Source organism: Molothrus aeneus, chromosome 3 (assembly GCF_037042795.1).
Source record: "Molothrus aeneus isolate 106 chromosome 3, BPBGC_Maene_1.0, whole genome shotgun sequence".
Taxonomy (NCBI): Eukaryota; Metazoa; Chordata; class Aves; order Passeriformes; family Icteridae; genus Molothrus; species Molothrus aeneus.
In genome coordinates, this window is record NC_089648.1 from 11,395,716 (window position 1) to 11,414,989 (window position 19,274).

At 42.8% G+C, this 19,274-nt stretch overlaps 1 protein-coding gene across 18 annotated transcripts in view; it reads left to right on the top strand.

Moving 5' to 3' along the window:
* The first annotated feature begins 1,206 nt into the window (after positions 1-1,206).
* Positions 1,207-19,274, top strand: part of NRXN1 (neurexin 1) — a 678,763-nt gene continuing 660,695 nt past the window's right edge. For all 18 annotated transcript variants that reach the window (XM_066546261.1, XM_066546262.1, XM_066546271.1 and 15 more), the window contains exons 1-2: positions 1,207-1,319; positions 5,094-6,596. In XM_066546261.1, the coding sequence (XP_066402358.1) occupies positions 5,858-6,596 (739 nt within the window). In that variant the 5' untranslated portion in view covers positions 1,207-1,319; positions 5,094-5,857. The remainder of the gene's footprint in view (positions 1,320-5,093; positions 6,597-19,274) is intronic.

A 19,274-nucleotide genomic window follows, 5' to 3' on the forward strand; every position in this document is an offset into this window, starting at 1 on the left:
GCATATCTAGGAAGCTTTTCTTCTCATTACTTAACATGTTGCTTGGTTACCTCATCAAACTTGTCATCTGTGAGGAAACCCATCTCATGAAGGAAAAAAAATAAACCATAAAGCTAACTCCACTGGGACTGAAATGGGAGAAAGGCTTTTTATTTATGCTTATTTCTGAAGTTTCAGTTCAAAACTAAGTTGCTATCTTCACACCCCAGATATGAAAAAAATATAATTGCACAGACTATTCCCAAAAAATTGTGTCATGCCCCATAGTGGAGTGCTCTCCTGCCCCTCGGTGTGACAAACATCACTCTGTGTGTTCAAAAGTTGCCAGGACCTTGGATAAGGCTTCATGCAAATCCCTTACAATCAATTCTTCACTTTTCTGTAGGCCACAGGTACTATGTTAGAAGGCCAACAGATAGAGAAAAGGTTTGGCACAATCAAATGCTTCCCATGCTGCTAAACCCAAGGATCTTGAGAAGCCTGGACTTTCTCTAACAGTTCACCATCATTTGGAGACAACACAGAGTGAGGCAGGTTTGACACTGGAAAATGGCTTTCCCAAGCATTTCTCCTGTGGTTGTGGTAGACCTGATCCTTGGGTGTGCTCTGCTCATGAGATTATACCTCCATTTTCCCACAGGCTGTGCAGAATTCAGCAAACCTCAGTTCCGGGGTGTAAAAAAAGATGACATAATGATAATGATAATAAAGATGGTGATGATGATAATTAATAGTAGCAATAGTAGTACCACCAAAACACCAACAAAAAAAACAACCATCCAACCAACCCTCTCCAAACTAAAACAAACCACCAACAAAAGAATCCCCCACGCAAAGAAAGAAGAGCTTTGCCCGGGAAGCCGCCAGCTCCCTCTGGGCCGTGTTGCACCAGCGCTGCGGCGCCTCTCCCTCTGCCCATACGACCCCTCCGACCCTCCCCAGCCATCAGCCGGCAGCAGCGTGCGCTTCTCCCGGTGCCGCCCGGCGCAGCCTCTCCCGCGCGGTCCCTCCATCCCTGCCCCTGCCGGTGCCGCTGCCGGTGCCGGTGCCGGTCCGGGCGGGTTGGGCCGGGCCGGGGCGGGGTCCGCAGCGCGCACGGTGCCGCCCCCGGCGGGCAGACGGGCGCGGCGGCGTCACGCGGCGGTGCCGCCCCCCGCTCCCGGCGGCCGCCCCCGCCCGCTGCCGCCGCCGCCGCCGCCGCGCACCCGCAGCAGCGCCCGCTCCGCTCCGCTCGGCTCCGCTCGGTCGGCGAGCGGCAGAGGCAGCCCCGGCAGCCGCGCCCGGCCCGGCCCGGCCCCGGCCCCGCGGCCCCCGCGCAGGTAAGGCGCGCCCGCAGCGCGGGCGGAGCGGCGCCGCGGAGGAACAGCCCCGCTCCGCCGCGGCGGAGCCGGTGGTGGTGGTGGTGGTGGTGGTGGTGGCGGCGGAGCGAGAGGTTGGTGGGTTTGCGTGCGGCGATGTGGGAGAGGTGGATGGCGAGGAGAGGAGATGGTGGAGCGGAGGTGTAAGTTAAAGGTTGGATGCGGTGATTTATTGCCCCTTGCCGAGGCGGCGGGGAGGAGGGGAGAAGAGGGTCTGCGAGACTTGAGCGATAAAATCAATCTGCTGCATGTTCTCCCTGACGTGAAGTGCCGTGGTGAAACGCGAAGCCGGGGCAGCGATGGGATATCGCAATATTGTTGTTATTTTTCGCGGAGGTCTGAAAGAGACGAGGGGCTTGTGCGGGAAGTGCATTGATAATTTGGGACATTTTCTATTGTGTGTCAGAAGAAAGAGGGCACTCGGCTTCTTCTATATGTGTTTGAAACTGTTTAGGTTCCTGCTGATGGTGTGCATTTTTGAAGGGGTAGAAATTATATCATAAGCATATTGAAATAAAGACATCTGCAGACTGGAAGGGGAGCAAAATCGATCATTCCAGCCGCTTTGGAAAGAATTTGATTCTAGAAATTACGTAGAAATGAAAGGAAAAGATTAATGATGCTGTTAAGTCTGCTTTTGAATTAGAGCGCTTCTCCCTTTGGCTGCAGCAAGGTTGTTTTTCAGATCCTTTTATTTCATCCGGTAATTTGTGAACTCTGGTCTTCCCCGCACCCAGAGACAATGCACTGTATTTCATACAATAAGGATTCTGCCAAGGATTGTGCATGCCAACCGACCTGGCATTTATTAAGGATTTATTGACCTATGGGTGTCTCTCTCTCTCTCTTTTTCTAATTTGAAAAGGCTCAATCGGGGCACCTGTGACTAAATCATAATTTTTGAAGAATAAAAAATGGTTGTAAAGGGGTGGGGGAAGCACACGAATTCACTGGCGAGTCTCTGAATGCAATAGCTACATTTATATCGGTTTGTGCCTATTTCTCGCTACATATGTGCGTGTTCATGGATACATTGCTGGGAGGGATGCCTGGTGCTTAAGAGCCATTTAAGATAGATAGATAGATAGATAGATATCAATAAATTGTCCTCTTCCGAGAATGAAAGTGTCCCTCTGCTTTGGAAATGACTAGACAAGAGTGTGCTGTTTATTGGCAATGTGTGAATTACACCGGCAGTAATAAATAAGCAATTGTTTGCTGGGCTATTTTTTCCTTGGGTCTTTCTCCTTTCTTTTACAGTCTTTCCACCTCTCTGTCTTTTTGTATTTCCTTTTTTTTTTTTTTTTATTTCCCTCTTATTTTTTTTCCCTCTTTTTCCTTTCCCCCCTCTCGCCGCTGCTGCTGCTGTTGCTGTGTGTGTGTGTGAGTGAGTGAGGGGGCAGGCAGGCGCTGCAGCCAGCGGCAGGCAGCGGGCAGGGATAGAGGGATAGGGATGCTCTCGAGGTGGGATCCCCGCGCGGCTCTCTCCGCGGACACCTGTAGGGATCGCTCTGGCACGCACGGCGGCCGCGCACACACGCTCGCACACACACTCGCACCGCGTCCTTGCCTGGCTCCCCCCACCCTCCTCCCCGCCCCTGGTAGACACCACGGGCTCCCAGCACCCTCCCGCTCCCGCGCCCCTCGCACGGAGGCGCAAACCCCTTCCCTTCCTTCGCCCCCCTCCACCCGCAGCCGCGGCGCCCGCCCCGCGCACCTTGCGCTCCCCTCCCCGCCGCGCCTCCCGCATTCCCTCCCCACCGCCCCTTCCCCGGAGGCCAGCCCAGCCCCGGCAGCTGCCCGGTAACCCCCGTGAACACACACACACACCCCACGCACCCCATCTCCTCAAACCTCCCCTTTCCGCCGCTCATCACCCCTCACACTCAGCCCCCTCCCTCCGTGTCATTGTCCCCGGGCACGCACGCCGTGTCTCACACCGCCAGCCAGCACCCGGCTCCCCGCACCCCCCCACTCCCCAAACCCGCTCCATCACCGCCTCCTTCCCCTCTGCCGCAGCGGGGCCCCGAGGCCGCCCGCACATCCCCTGCCCGCCCCGGAGCGCGGCTCCCCGGGCTCGCCCCGGAGCGCAGCCCCCGGCGGGGCCGCTCGGGTCCGGGCGGGCGCGGGCAGCGGCGCCGCCGCCCCGTCGGGCCGCGCAGGGCGGAGCTGTTCCGGGTGCTGAAGCGGGAGCGGCCGCCGTGCCGCAAGCCAGCGGCGCCCCAGCCCGCGGGCACCGCCGCGCCCGGGAGGGCCCTTTGGGGAGCGGGGTTGCGGGGGCTCCCGGAAAATCCCTCGGTTGGTAGCGGCGTTGCCAGAGGTGGCTCCTGCCGAGGGGCAGGGAGGGCGTGGGGGGAACCTGGGGTTTGCCTGATGCTGGTGGGTACGCCTGGTATCTGCCCGCGAAGTTTGGGGAGGGGGGGTTCTCCTCTTCTCCCTTTTGCTGCTCTTGCCCATCTCACGTGTGGCAAATAATAAAAATAATCGTGTTGACATTTAGAGGAATGAAATTAAATATAGAGGGAGTAGGAGGTGACTTAGCAGCTCTGAACGTGTCAGGTGCAGGCAGCTGAGGTGTGTGCCTGTTTTTAAAACATTTCTCCCTGGCAGGGTCATCTCTGCCCCCTCTCCCCACACACGCATGCACACACACACACACATACCGTAGCCCAGAAGAGGGCTTGGCAGCAGCTCTGGCCATGCTATTATGCCTGCCTAAGTGCTGCTGGCAAAGAAATGTAAGGGAGGGGAAGGGGAAGCGCTGAGTGAGGGAGGTGTTGGAGATCCTCTCCTCCATCAGGAGAGATCTGCTAATACACAGCTTCCAGAAAAGATATAGCAGCTCTGGGGCAGAAAAGCAGCCTCTCCGCTGAAACGTTTTGGATGTAGAGACCTCTTCAGAGGATAAGGGTGAACTGTGGCATATGTATAATTTTGAAAACAGAGGAGTTGTTCTCTCCTTGTTCTCTTAAATAAGGGCAGCTGAGTAAATATACATAAAATACTGCAACCAATTTCAGAGGACTAACACCTGGGATTAGCTGATCTGCATTGTGAATAATGTCAACATCAGAGCTTGCTTGAATTGGATTTTCCCTGCCATAGCAGAAAATATCAGCCCCAGAGGAAACCAGGTAGCAGAAAAAAGAAAATGTTTTCAAAAACATTAAAAAATTTCAAAAAGCTATCTAAGAAACTATTGCAATTCTTCCTCTCCCCAGGAAAAATAAACCAGTAGGTGTGCCATGCGTGGTGGAGCTTGTCAGTTCCTGCTGGGAGCTTTATTTTTTTGACCTGTATTAGAAACAACCAGAACTGGGCTTGGTAGCATCGTCTGTATGACTAGGAGCTTGTAGCTTCACAGGTGATGGTGTTTTCAAAAATAAATTAAAATAAAATACATTAAGGAATAAACACCATCTTTTCAGTTTAACGTTGTTCTTGTAAGAATAAAATGCACTACTGAAATATTTGAAAGTTTTGGAAAGGTAAGTAGTTTAGATTTAGATTATACCATAAAAATGTAATCTAGTATAAACATATATGTTGAGATTTGTGTTTAGTGCTGCAACCTATTTCAATTTCTCAGTAACTTGAAAATTACAGCAGCATTTTCCTAATGCCCAACACCAGTCAAAATGAAAAAATAATCACAAACGTTCACTATTGATCAACTTTGTGATTCAACATGTTATTAGTTGTCATTTCTTATTATTCTGTTTCAATTCCTTGCAGATTAGAAACAAAAACAATAGAGGAAAATCACCCCCCTGGATCTTAGCCTTGGCCTTTTCCAAGCAAAGAGAAGAGGAGCTGCCAGGCTTTGCATGTCAAGTGGCCACTCGGCTGTTTGACAGCTTCTGGGTTTCAACCCCGTTGGGATTGAGGCAGCTCAAGCAACCACGAGCGATGAGTCCTGTCGTCTGCTGACGCTGCTCCAGCACCATGGCAGACAGGCTGTGATATGACAAGAGGATCCATCCTAGGGAGGCAGCGTTGGGATCCATAATTGGCTTCCTGGGAAACTACAGCTGGTGGAGAGGATGTAAAAAGAGGCGCGCATGTGCCAGGATATTGCTACAGCCTTGCCGAGCTGGTGGATCCACTTGGAGGAGAGTTTTGCCACTGATCTTGGTTTTTTTCTCGTTTTGGTAATGTTGGCTTTGGGGAAAATTTCTGCTGACTCACCCACCCCTGGACAACTTTTGCAGAGTGTGGCCGGCCAGTGAAGAGATCCAACGGCGCCTTACCCCAGCTGCGGGTCCCCTCCAGTGGCCCCTGGCACCATCTTGTGCCCAACCCCATCCCGTGGGGCAGCTGCAGCCCCCCGCCCCGGGGAGTCTCCCACAGTGACCCCCGCACCCGGGGCGGGGGTGAGCGTGCCCAAAACTTCCAGCGCGGCCGGCGCCCGGCAAGATTTTACCCTGTCTGCCGCCGGGGTCCCGGTGCCACCCCCCGCCAGCCCTGCCGCCCCACTCACCCGCCCCAGGCCGCGCAGGATGGGGGCGGTGCTGGTGCGGCGCGGGGGCTGCCTGCTGCTCTGGCTGGCCCTACTGCTGGGCTGCTGGGCTGAGCTGGGCAGCGGGCTGGAGTTCCCGGGTGCGGAGGGCCAGTGGACCCGCTTCCCCAAGTGGAACGCCTGCTGCGAGAGCGAAATGAGCTTCAACATGAAGACGCGCAGCTCCAGCGGGCTGGTGCTCTACTTCGACGACGAGGGCTTCTGTGACTTCCTGGAGCTGATCCTCACCCAGGGAGGGCGGCTACAGCTCAGCTTCTCCATCTTCTGCGCCGAGCCCGCCACCCTGCTCTCGGACACGGCGGTCAACGACAACCGCTGGCACGCCGTTGTCATCCGCCGCCACTTCAAGAACACGACGCTGATCATTGACCGAACGGAGGCCAAGTGGGTGGAGGTGAAGTCCAAACGGCGGGACATGACTGTCTTCAGCGGGCTCTTCCTAGGGGGGCTCCCGCCGGAGCTGCGGTCGGCGACGCTAAAGCTGACGCTCTCCTCCGTCAAGGACCGCGAGCCCTTCAAGGGCTGGATAACAGACGTGCGGGTGAACTACACGCAGGCGTCGCCGCTGGAGAGCCAGGAGGTGCGGCTGGATGACGAGCAGAGCCGGCTGTGCGCCAGGGACGACGTCTGCCTCAACGGGGGCGTCTGCTCGGTGCTCAACGACCAGGCCGTCTGCGACTGCTCCCAAACGGGCTTCCGAGGGAAGGACTGCAGTGAAGGTAAGGGGCCATCGCAGCTCGCCCCATCGCCCCCCTCCCCATCGCTCCGTGGAGGGGACAGGTCGGAGGCCAGGCCTGCATGAAGTTTCATCTGTATGAGTGGATCTTCCTCCCTCCCCTCCCTTCCCACCATGTCCCCGGCTCCCCTCTTCCTCACCTTCTCCTCCATGTCTTCCATGTGTCTCTGTGGCCAACCATGGTGCCATCACTCTTCTGTTCTCTGTGAGGATGGGTGAGAGGAGGAAGAGGATGTTATCTGAGCATCTTCCTGTGATTTGGGGTTGTTCTGGGTAAAGGAGAGATGGGTGCTGGGTACCAGGTGTCACCCAGATGGCAGGGGGTGGCTGGAACCATGCTCGGTGGGAGCTGAGGGAGGGGACGTGCATGCCTATCACAAGCATCTGGTGGTAATTAATTTGGGGAGCAGGGAAATTGATGCTGGGAATAATTTAACTGGATTAAGTGCAAAGGTGACCTGGGCTTGGTTTTGTAGGGTAGAGGAGACCCAGAGTCCACTTTGTATTTGCCTCTGCTATGTCATTGAAATAAAATCAGTGATTTATTTGTGAATTCCTTAAATTGTGGCCGGGGAGGAAGGGGATTAAACAGAGGATTATGTTTTTGCATGAATGCGAAGGGTACTGCTTTGCAACATATTTAGCAATTCACCATGCCAGTTAGACAGGGAGAACACAAAAGGGCAAGGGGAAAGTACATACTCCAAGACCAGAAAATGACTGAGTAGTTTTACCAAGGAAGAGAGAACCTAGAAAAGCAGCAGTTTCCTTAATCTCATCTACAAATAAATCACTGGGTAAAATATGATTCATATTCAGTGCCCATTGTTTTTGGCAAATGGAAAGAATGTGAGCGTTTTCTTTGCAGATGCATGCAGGACTCTTGTTTTTATTATTTTGTTAGTAAATGTACCATTGCTTGCAGCTCCTTAGGCATAGAAATTATGTATGTTGTGTACCTAGAGCAGGACATGAAGGTGTATAAATGAAATAAGAGTATCAAGGGAAAATATGATTGTCATGTCAAAATTGGAGAGCAAAGATGTAAGTTTAAAATGTAAAAGGTAAATATGAGTAAGATATTATGAAGGCCAAATTAAGATCTTCACTGAGTGGCTGCATGACATTTATGGCTGAATAATTTGCCTTTAGCATTTCTATCAGATTTCACTCATTATAAGAAAGAAAACATCATTTGTGACTGTTCTTTATTATGTAACACCTTCTGTCCTTAGTGTCAATACTCAAAATGCTACAGTCATTCTGCATCCTGTTTACTTTATCAGCTGTTTATCTCTCATCTGCCATTCGTGAAAAATCCAAACCAAATTAATACTTTAAATAATTTTTATAGGAGCAAATAATAGTTTAAGAAAATTAGTCATTTGTACTTTCAATTGCACCCATTCCTAGAAACTGTAAAATGAAATATCTTTTATATTAGGTAAACCCTTCCAATTGATTTAGTATTTGGGTGTCAATTTTTAATCTATGATACTACATAATATATAGGTGTATGTACAATATGTCTTAATGTCTTACCATCTCTGAGTTAGGCCCTATTATAAAGACAAAGAAAATTATGAGGTGTTGCAGCTTTGTTAAAGCAATAATGAGAATTTAAATACTATTATACATTTATATGCCCTTTACACTAAAACATAGTTTATTTATTTGAAGTTATTTTGCATATGTAATACTTTTGTGAAAGAGTTCACGTGATTGCATGTAGTAGCAGTCAGATAAATTATTACCTTTACATAATAACAGGTTCAGTGGCTATTTTTAAGGAACATTTTTATGTTTAGATCAAATTTTAGAGAAATACTTGTACATATTTATATTTAGTGAAAATTGTATGGAATTTTTAAGAAGATGACACTCAAAATAACATTTAGAATCCCCTTCAAATTAAGGTAAAATGCTGACTTCATGAAAGTGCTGGTGGTTTTACAGTAGACATCAGTGGCATCAAGATTCTCCTCAAATGTCCCTTGACTACTAAGAAGCCTTATAAAGTAATAGCAAAGCTTATAATTTTAGCAGAAAGTATTCAGATTCTGATTTCATTTGAAACAGGAGGCAACATTTTCCCTGATAGAAACATAAATGGAACTACATTGCAGTTTATACCTGTTAATTTAGAAAAGGTAGCAACTGACACTTCCATCAGTCAAGTCTTGATGAAGGGATTCGAAGTTACTCATATGTGCCAGCAAAGATATTGTACTGTTATAAATTATTTAATATTCTAAGAAACAGAAAAGGCAGAAAGACAAGTAAAGCCTTTATATCTGCCAAGAAAGAAAGCTTGGCTTCAGTTCTTTAGTTTTTTGTAGCCAACATAGACATTAAGCTGTTGAACTTTGATCTTTTGTTCCCAGAATGTGTAAATTTCCCACAAGCCTTAGAAAGACATTGCCATTGCTAGAGGATCATCTCAGGCTGCAATTATCTGAAGGGGTCTTTTGGGTTTTCATTCCCACCCTTGCTTTGGTTTTTGTTTAAAAATGGTTTTAGGTAGGAAGACCCCCCGACTTTCCATTTTTATATGAAATTTTATCCACATTTCCTAGTTGATACCTTTTATTTAAAGGTGAAAGATGGTGATTAAATTCTGTTTTCCTTAGATTTTTTTAATATATATAATTTTTTTTTTTTGCCTTGGATTTGTTGTTTTTCTCTATCTCTGCAGTTTGGTAAAACATAGAGTTCCTCGGTGTAATGAGGAGTGTAGGAATTAATACCAACAATAGCAAAGAAAACCTTTTCAAAATTTTCTACCCTGACTTACACATTTAGGAATTAAAAAGTAATAGATTTAGAGTCAACATTTCAATTCTTAAGATGCCATTTTAAGTACAAGTTCAGTCATTTTCAGGAGAAAATCTGGTGGGGTTTTTTTCCCAGATTTTCATCTTTGAAAAGCTTATTAATGATCCCTGAAGTAATTTTTTTTCTTGTAAGAATGAAGTTCAACCAAGTTTTGAGTTGGATTTTTTTTTTCTGTTGGGCTTTTTTTTTTCTTTTTTTTTAACCAAAAACCAGTAATTTAAATTATTTCCAGTAATATAGTAATATAAATTATAGTAATATAAATTATTTCCAGTAGGCTTAACTGGTTTTATACCTGTCTAAATCAGGAGTAGCTTCATTTATGTTTTATGAACTACACCACTGGGAGAACAGTGCAAGCTAGGAAGGAACCATTCAGTCATTCCTTTTGTTCCAGTAGGATCTAAGTTCTCTTCAATGGGAACCTTGGCACAAATCAGAGAAAAAGGACTGGAATTTTGCTTCAGTGTCAAGGATGTGCAAGCCACAGCAAAGAAAAATATGATCTCTAGCAGTTCTCTGGTTGATAGGCCCATGCATAAAAACAGTACAAGAGCCTTCTAAAAGATAAAATCTCTGATTTGTACTGAAAAAGGCAAGAGTGTATTAGTCCACATAATAATAGTGATTCAGTAGAAGGAAAAAATGCACAAAATTATGATGGACTTTATTAGGAATAAGAGTAGCATTGAAATAGACCCTGACTGCCATATCAGTTTTCTGTTAAGTTTTTAACATACAATTCAACCTTCTATTAGGTGAAAATTACAAAATTTCCTGAAATTACTCAAATATTTATGGCTTGATCCTATGATAGGGAGAGATTTTTTATTAAAAAGAAATACTTTAAAGTCAGATTTTTAGTGCCTTAAGTCAAGTTCCTAGAAGGTAAGGAGAATACATTCTTCATATCAGTGAACCTTCATATTCTTCTTGTAATTTTTCTCCTTCGGTTAAAATGTCAAAACAAAAAAAACTTCTCTATTTTGCCTATTAAATGACTAAAATAGTGACCTTCTGACTTCGGACAAAAAAAAAAAAAAATATCATTTTCCTTTCATCCTTTTCCCTTGTCCAGTATCCTGCCTGAGAAAGTAAGCAGGCAGTTCTAAAAGAGGCAGTAAAATACACGTGGTGCATTGAGTTGGGGAAAGTTTCTCACTGATGCTAACTTCTTGTCACTCCATGTCTTTCTGCTTTTCTATATCTCTAGTGGCTTGAAAAAGTTGCAGACAGGATCCTTTATCTTTTTAAAATATAGCTTCCCTGCTTACCTCAATATTAGCATCTATTCAGGCAATTGCTCTGTGAGTTCAAACTATTCCTGTTTATAACATGTATTTTAGCTGTTCCACTGAGTTTCTGGTTTGTGAGAAAAATGAGGGCTGTTCAGGCAGCTGTTCACTGTAAGAGATGCTCTTCCTTGTCAGATATTCAGAAGTTGATGCCAGCTATGTTTTGAACTGTGAAAGTGATTTTTGAGGAAGTCAGTTCCAGATGTCTCAGCCTAGCCAGCGCTTAGATTTGTTTGTTTGGGTTCTGAATATACCGCATCAGTCTTTGTTGTATTTCCTTTTGCATGTTTACTTTTTAAAAGCCATCCAATATTTATATCTCTTTGAATTTTTTGATATTTTAGTCCATTTTGTTCTCTTTATGCCTTGAATGAAACATTTGAACTTCTTTTGGCATTAATTATCTATTGAAAGTTGTGTGTTTGAGTGAGATGTTGTTGAACTCATTGCCAATAGTCAGTCTTAACAGAGTAGTAACCATGGTCTTTATCCCTTTTGAATCCTAGCTAAATCTACCTTGGACTATTAGACACTGTGAACAAAACTTGCCTTTTTGATTTACACTTCAGAATCTTTATCTACATGATCTGTATTTCTTCTTCATGCTGATTTTCTTGTCAGTGTCAGTGGCCACTGGGGTGATGTTGGATTAGAAGGAGGGCTAGAAATGCACCAGAGATTGCACTGAGGTTCTATATACGTACAAATCATGCAAATAATTTAACATTCATTATTTCACTTTATGTAATATTTTGAAATGGTGACTCTGTTGTCAGAGTAGAATCTTGAGAGTGGATAGTCAAGTCATCAAAAAAGTCATTCAGAACTGTTACATCTGCTACATTCACATGCAATAATATAAAAACTCAATCCTTATGCCAGTTTAAAGGGCAGTTTTGCATCATTTTCCTAATGAAATTTGATATAGTATTTTGTTTGCCAGGATTCAGTATGATAGGATATTGATTTCAATATCTGCCTCATGTAAAAGCACAGGAATTAAAATACTGTTTCACTGGTAATTAGGAGTTGGCAGTCTGTTTTACTGTTTTATATTAACTTCTAAGGAGTTTTCTTGTTGAGTATTACTAATCCTTTCAAAATGCTGATATTGAAATGTTTATAGCCTAGATCTTGGTACTTCAGGTAAATAATATTATTAATAGTGAGGGGTTTTTTTCCCTTTGGACCTAGTTGAGGTGCTGGGTCCTTGTTAAATTTAAGTCTATATTGTGAATTATAGACAGCTAATATGCTAGAATCTAGCACCATAGGACCTTGTGTCAGATTGGTCATATTCATTCAGAATTTCAAAATAATAGATATTAAAATTGTCTGTGTTTTGATGTAATTGCACTTCAGGGCTTGCAGGCATGTTGGACCAAATGTACTTCATCTTTTGTCTCAGCTGAAGGTTGGCTTTCTGGGAGTGTTTTAACAATAGATGCTAGCCATGGATTTGTGGGATTTTACCCCTTCATCATTACTGACCTGATGGACAGGAATGGGGAAAAAGGCTGACAATTAAAAATGAGCTCCTGATAGAAATAGTTTTATGTAGAGGCTAACATTAACATATGCAGCTTGGAGGGTTGATGCATCTTTTAAACATATAAAAATTGGTTGGTAACTTAAAAGAGAAAGCTTCATCCACCTGTCTTGGTGAATTTATTATGACGTTTTACCTACCAGAAAGCTTGGTGCTCCTTGTAGAAAACATGAAACCATACCAGTTTCTGGAAAAATCCCCTGTCCAGTTTGTTGTGTTGTAGTTGAAACTTGGGTACTTTCATAAACACATGGTTTTCCAGAATAGTCAAGGGCATTCTAAGGTGTTCAATACCTTTGTGAACCTGAGGACTAAATTGTAGAGACTGAATACACTTTCAGTGGTTAGGGTGTAACAGACATACCTTTAATTTTGTTGTTATGTATAGAATTGACTAACAAAGTCAGAACTCTGCTGCCTTTATTTAGTTCTGTGCTGAGCTGGGATCATAATTTAATCTTTTACAAAGGATGTGCATTTTCTTGAATGGCAGTTTCTCCTTCTGTACTGTGGTGATGATATCTGAATGTATCGCAAGCACTTCACCAGCCTGGATTATATTGTTGTGTATGCAGAACTCAATTTTTCAGCTCAGGTGTTCTTCTGCCAAGCTAAAAAGTAGTTGTATGTGGTGAGGTCATGCAAATGTCTAGCCACTCTCCTGGATCTTAGAGTAGAATCAGTAGATCAATAAGTGCTTGAAAGAACAAAACATCTGAAGTAACTAATGAAGCAATGAAGCGGGAAAACCCCCACACGGGTTTGATAGGACATTGCTTTCTCAGTGACCCCGGACAGTTCACACCACTTTTTCAGTTTGCCTCCTGTAAAGCAAAACTACTCCATACAGGAGCTTTTGGTAGGATCTTTTTTCCTGGTCATCAGATGCTTGAAAGATCAGAATTTCTATTAGGGATTTAGGAGAGGAAGTCAAGATCTGAAGCTCCCTTTACTATTGTGCGACCATTTTAGTCTACAGAACTGATAATTGTTAGCTGGCTTTGAAATTGCAGGCCTTCCTGCTGCCTATCCATAGCTGAGTGTTCAGAATAGTGTGGTTTTTCTTGCTTTTTTGTCTGTCCCTGTCTGCTATTGTTCTGACTAGACACTGAAAATGATGTAGCTTGTCACCTGCCAGCCACTTCTCCTCTGACAGTTCAGCTCTTCTGATGGTCACAAAAGTTCTTCATAACATCTGTATTAAGAGTCTTCCTTATTACTGTAGAAGGATCTAGGATTTAATGTCTGAGCAGAGTGAAGAACTCTTGCTCCTAGTCAAAAACCACATAATTTTTTTAGTTTCATTCTCTTCCATTTTCACTGAAAAATAGGAGAGTGACTGTAGGAACACAGTTGGTGCTAATTGGGAGTGGGGCTGTGGCTGAGCCCCATCCCTAATAGGCTACAGCTGTGAGAAGCAGGTGAACAGCATTGAAAGCAACAAGACAAAGAGTGCTGAGGTGCACTGACCAATCACCAAAGGGAATAGAGGGCACACAGGTGCAATGCATAAACCATGGGGGATATAAAAGGTTGGGCTAAAGAACAAGAAGGGTAGGTGTTTGTAGCCTTCTGAAGTGCTGGGTTGTTTTTCCTGTATGGGCAGACACTTGAAGCCTTCTGGTGAGGTAAGGTGTTACTCTGTATGGGGAAATGCTTAAAACTTTCTGAAATTGCATGGTGATACTCTGTATGTTGTGACTGGCTTGACTGTAGCATGTGCTGGGACAGGTGAAAGTGAGAGGTGGCCTCAGTTATGCCTTCCTTGAGATTGTCAAGAAATGAGAGGTAGCTGGCAGGTACAGAACAGAATTCTGTGATGAGGTTTTAGATTTCTTTAATGCTATGGAGTGTATTAAGAACCTACACTTACTTAGTTATGTCCTAATGAGCAGCAGATTTGGCACCTTTTGGATATCTGAAGAAAATGTGTTCTGTTTTCATTTTCCACTGGAGTCAATTTGAAGTCCTGTTGACTCAAGTTTGGAATTAGGGCAAACCTAATAACCTGCTGATTCTGAACTTATTATTCAAGTAGGAATATGAAAACAGAGAGAACTAGGGCAAATTAAATAACCTGCTGATTCTGCCTGTAGTATTCATCTGGGAATGTCTATAGAGAAAATACTTTTCATGAATTCTGATATTTATTGCCATGATCATCTTCACTATAATTATTCATTAATTTAATATGTGCCTTATGAACCATGCTGGAAGAGTGGAGTTATGTGACTAATTTTGTCTTAAATGTAAGGCTGTCTATGATTTGAGGGAAAACCTGATTTGCCAAACAAATGGACAGTGCAGAATCACATTTGCAGTTGAGGCTACTACAAACTGTGAAATAGTGGATTTTGCATGGAAGTGTAACACCCCAAAAATGCTACACAGGTGTGCAAGTCACAGATTCCTTTCCAACTGTGGCACATTGCACAAAGTCTTGAAATGAGAACATTTGACTTTTTGATTTTGTCTAGAGAAAGGGCTTTGCATTGCTTAAAGGCAGAGAAACTTGATTGATTCTTCCCAAGTGCTGTCTTTTTATAATTAAGTGTATGTGTGCAGTCATTAAGGAGGTCACTGGCATTACCCTATGCACCTGAAATGTGTATCACAGTTCCAAAATTTCTGAATTATGACTTAATTTCCGATGCAGAATGACCTTCTTGTTCATCTTCTTTTTCTTTCGTGTTTTTTTAGCTTTTACAAAAAACATTTAAGAATTACATTTTTTTCAGCGGAGGTATTTCTATCAAGAAAAGATTCCTTGAGAAAGATTGCATGTATGTAATACAAATTCTTTCTTTTGAATAAGTGTATAGAAAATGACAGAACAAGTGACTAGACATGGAGTGAAGATCTGTATCTCAATACTGTATTTTTTTTTATTATCCTGATTCTTCTTTGTTTCCAAAGGTGACAACAGGAATCTTCACATACCTATCAGCATTTGTACAATGGGTATCTAGAGCACAGCCACAATGAATAGCTTTAGAATGAATTATGGTCTTGTGATGTTAAGATTATATTAATTTTTAATAAAAATGGGAGAATAGGGCCCTAATGCTGGGAAAAAAGTGCTCTTCAGCCTTAAAGATGTTATCTTCCCCGATTCTGAATCATGCAAGTGTGATAGAAGTGGTATAAAAAACCTTGGATTCCACTGGTTGTTGCGCAGCAACAGGCTTACATTTTGCATTTCAGAAGTTATTTGTACATTTTATATTTGTAAAACCAGACTCTCGAGCTGGAAGGTCCAGGGACAGAAGTCAGAGAGGCAGGTGAGACACAGCAGCTCCTTCCCAGACTGCAGACACTGCTGTGTTTAACCACAGTGATCCTCAGTGATTTCAGTCTGCTGGGGTGCACTGATGCTTCACATGGCATCCTCACTTAAAAAAACAGTGGAATTTCTACAGGAGTTTCCAGGATGTTGGTCCTGACAGAGAGATTACTGGTGTTGTGCATTTTGAATTTGATTTTTTTCTTTTCAGAGAAGAGACAGGTGAAAATAGAATGTAGAAACCCGTAGATGTAAGTCAATTAATTCTTAAGACTATTGTGGGGTGATATAAGAAAGATTTGTAAACAGATTTTTTTTTAAGAACAGATCAGTGCCTTTCTTCCACATCCTTCTCAGATGAATGTTGCTCAACTTCTCAGGAGCTGATACTCTGTGTTTTTTTTTTCCTGTGATATTGCAGAAAAATAACTTCTGCATTGCAAAGAACCTGGAAGGGGTTTTTTTAATAATCTATAGTTTTTCAGAGATAAATTATGGACTGTCATTCAACATTGACAAAAGGTTTTTCTGGTTTAGTTGAATATTTACTGAAGAATTCTGAATATAAATCTCACATTCTTACATAAAACATTCCTGACTTAATTATTATGAGAAAAACATCAGAATTTTCCCGGTAATTCACCAGATGAAAATAATTCAAATCACATTTTCTTTGTTGGCCCAAATCTCTACTACTTTTCTGTAAACACTGTATCTGTTATGGTAGTTTCCAGGAATTTCACTGGGGTTTTTTTTGTCACTGTTTTCAGTCCAAAATACTTGAAGGAGCAGCTAGGATTGGAGTTAACCTTGAATTTTCTTTTTTTTTGGAGCAATTATACAACTGAGTCCTGGATTACAGGAAGTTGTGCAATAATAATAAGCAGTACAGCACGGGTTTTGTTTTCCACAATACAAATTATACAAATTTTGAAATTCAAAATATAACAAAGAATGCATCAGGTTTGAAGTTCTGAGAGAAATATTTTCACAGTTTCCTATTCAAGTTTTTATAACAAAAACAATTCCTGTGACAGAAGGAAGTTCAAGTGATGGAAGTTTTGACCTGCTATTCTTGCAAATCCACTGACAGACACAATTCTTGTTGGCATCCAGAGGTTTTACCTATTGTCTTAGCACTGGCTGGATCCCATTCTCCTTTTTTAAATATCATTTGGGTCTTTAAATAAGTAAAGTCTTTCTTGCACATTTTAAATACCTACACCATCCAAGTTTGCTGTTCAGGCACATCTTACCTATTGTGATACCATGAGTCATCCTGGTGGATTTTGTAAATCTTAAACCATGAAAGCATCCATGGTGATTCAAGGGGAAAAAAAAAAATCCTTCCGTTTTCTACCCTATATAAAAAAAGAATACAAACAGGAACATTCATTGCACTCTAAGTTAATGGCACCATGGGAATTCAGAAGCAAATTCAGTGAGTGGTGGCTTTCATTGTTTTTTTTCTTTCTTGTGTTTAAGAATGGAATTTTTCTCTTAAATTTTATTCACATTTGCATTAAAAAAATAACAAAAAGCAGTCAGTGATGCTGTATCTATTGTGATAGAGGTACCTCAAATTCAAAAGCATTCCTCTAAGAGCTTAGAAATATTTAGTTATTTTGATTTTGCACTTTTAATTTGGGCTCATTGCTGATTTTGTAGCCTAAATAAATAAAGTGAGATGGGTACAGGTTTTTGATGTTACTCAGCTTTGCTCTTCCATAGCTTCCTCATCAGAAATCTGAAAAACAGTATGTGAGTGCATCTTGGAAACTTGTCTTTGCCCAGTCTGAGCTCTCAGTGACTTACACTAAGCTTTCAGGCATTAGAGAATGCAGAAAGAGATACTAAATTTGATTAACCAAAGGAATTGGAAGAGAAAAATGTTCTTAAAAATCATATATATTCTATACACTATTTCTAAAATATTTTGCTTTTGTAGATTTTTCACATTCAGTGTATCTCTGTCAATTATTGTAATAATATAACTTATTGTGCTCTTCTGTGTAGATCAGGATTGATATCTCTTGAAGCTGATATGTTAAGCCATTGTAAAATAAGAGCTAAGTCAGAATCAAGTCCTCTGATTAGGAAAAAGAAGACTCTTTCAACTGCATTAATATTAAAACACCCTGAAATGTTAAGAAATAAACAGGCTTAATCTTGCCCACTACTATATAATGCTACTTTGCAGTATTTATGGAAATCCCCTTTTCCATTCAGATGTATAGAGAGATCTTGTCAGCACAAAAGTGACTGCTGGGAAGCTTTGCCTGCTTGTCTCTCACTCCTGTAGGTTACAACTACTTTTTCCACTCTTCAGTTTCTCTCTTTTGTAGCAGCATGGTAAGAACTTGCAATGCCATTTTCCCTTACAAAATTATGAATTAATGGCTAAAAATGTTTAATATTTGAACCCCACTCTGACCCCCATTGATCAGATTGCCTATTCTGTATTAAAATGCTTGCCCTTTGAAAACAGACTGTCAAGTATTTTTGTCATCTCTGTGTTTGAGTCAATCTTTGCACTCCTTTGGTTACTCTTAGGCACACATTCAGAGCACAGGCTTTTAAATCCCAGCTCAGTATGGGCAGTTTGCATCTTCTCCATCCAGCCTCAGTCCTCAGTGTCAATCTAACAGCTATGAATGTACTGCAGTCAAAACTTATGCTCAGAGAATTTTATAAAACATAGCACTTAGAAGCTATGAACTGTAAGGACAAAATATGTCATGCACTTTTAATTTCATTTGTTTCTGGGTATCCATTATGAAGTAGTTTTTAATTACATGATCATATACAACTTTTTCATTGGGCTTTCTACCTCCTTCAGTGCGTAGCCTGGATAATAAGTTCTTCAATATTTGGTTTTCTATTTGCTGTTCAGTTTGTAGCCCTGAGCCTTATTCATTGTCCATATTAAAATAATTTCTCTGAAGAGGAATCAGTAATATTTCCCAGGCTTTTCTAAGGTTTTCATAGATACAACACCTGAGCTGCTGTGCAAATATTGAAAATTGCACAATGCCTATGTAAGATGCTCTCATTCACAGTGAGAACTGAGGCAAGAGACACTGCAGGTGAAAACATTCTCTGAGTGCCCATCTGAAGTTTTTTCTGAATACTTCACAGATAACACCATGCACTCCAAGCCTCCACTGGCACTTCAAAGCACAGCTGGCTCTGTGTTCTGGGATTTCCATCACAGTGCTCTCTCCAAACAAATATTCAGAGCAACATTAGGAATGACCACCCAGAAAATGCCTGTCTTGAAAGACCTGACCAAAATCATGTTGGATTTTTAGGAGAGAAGGGAATAGAGTATATTTCTTCATTCAGCTCTCCTTGTTCTGAGGTACACCCCACTCCTTTTCAGCGAGGGCAGATGCTCTGCTCGCTGGCACAGCAGCTTTCTGTGGTACTCAGTCATTACTTCTGGCTAAGAATAGGCTTCTGTGTGCAGATCAAGTGAGGGAAGCTCTGGAGAGAATTGCATTAAACTGTGTAATTAAAGGCTATATCCTACCCTATATGAATCAAGTAGATGGATCTCAGTTACATAAGAAGCCTTATGTCTCAAAGCTGCTATTTTTGACTTTGCAACCTAAAGAATGTTCTTTTAAGCTAGTAAAATAGGCAGTGTGTATTTTTTTTCCTAAGTTTTAAGACTCTTCTCCCACACAGACATCCCAG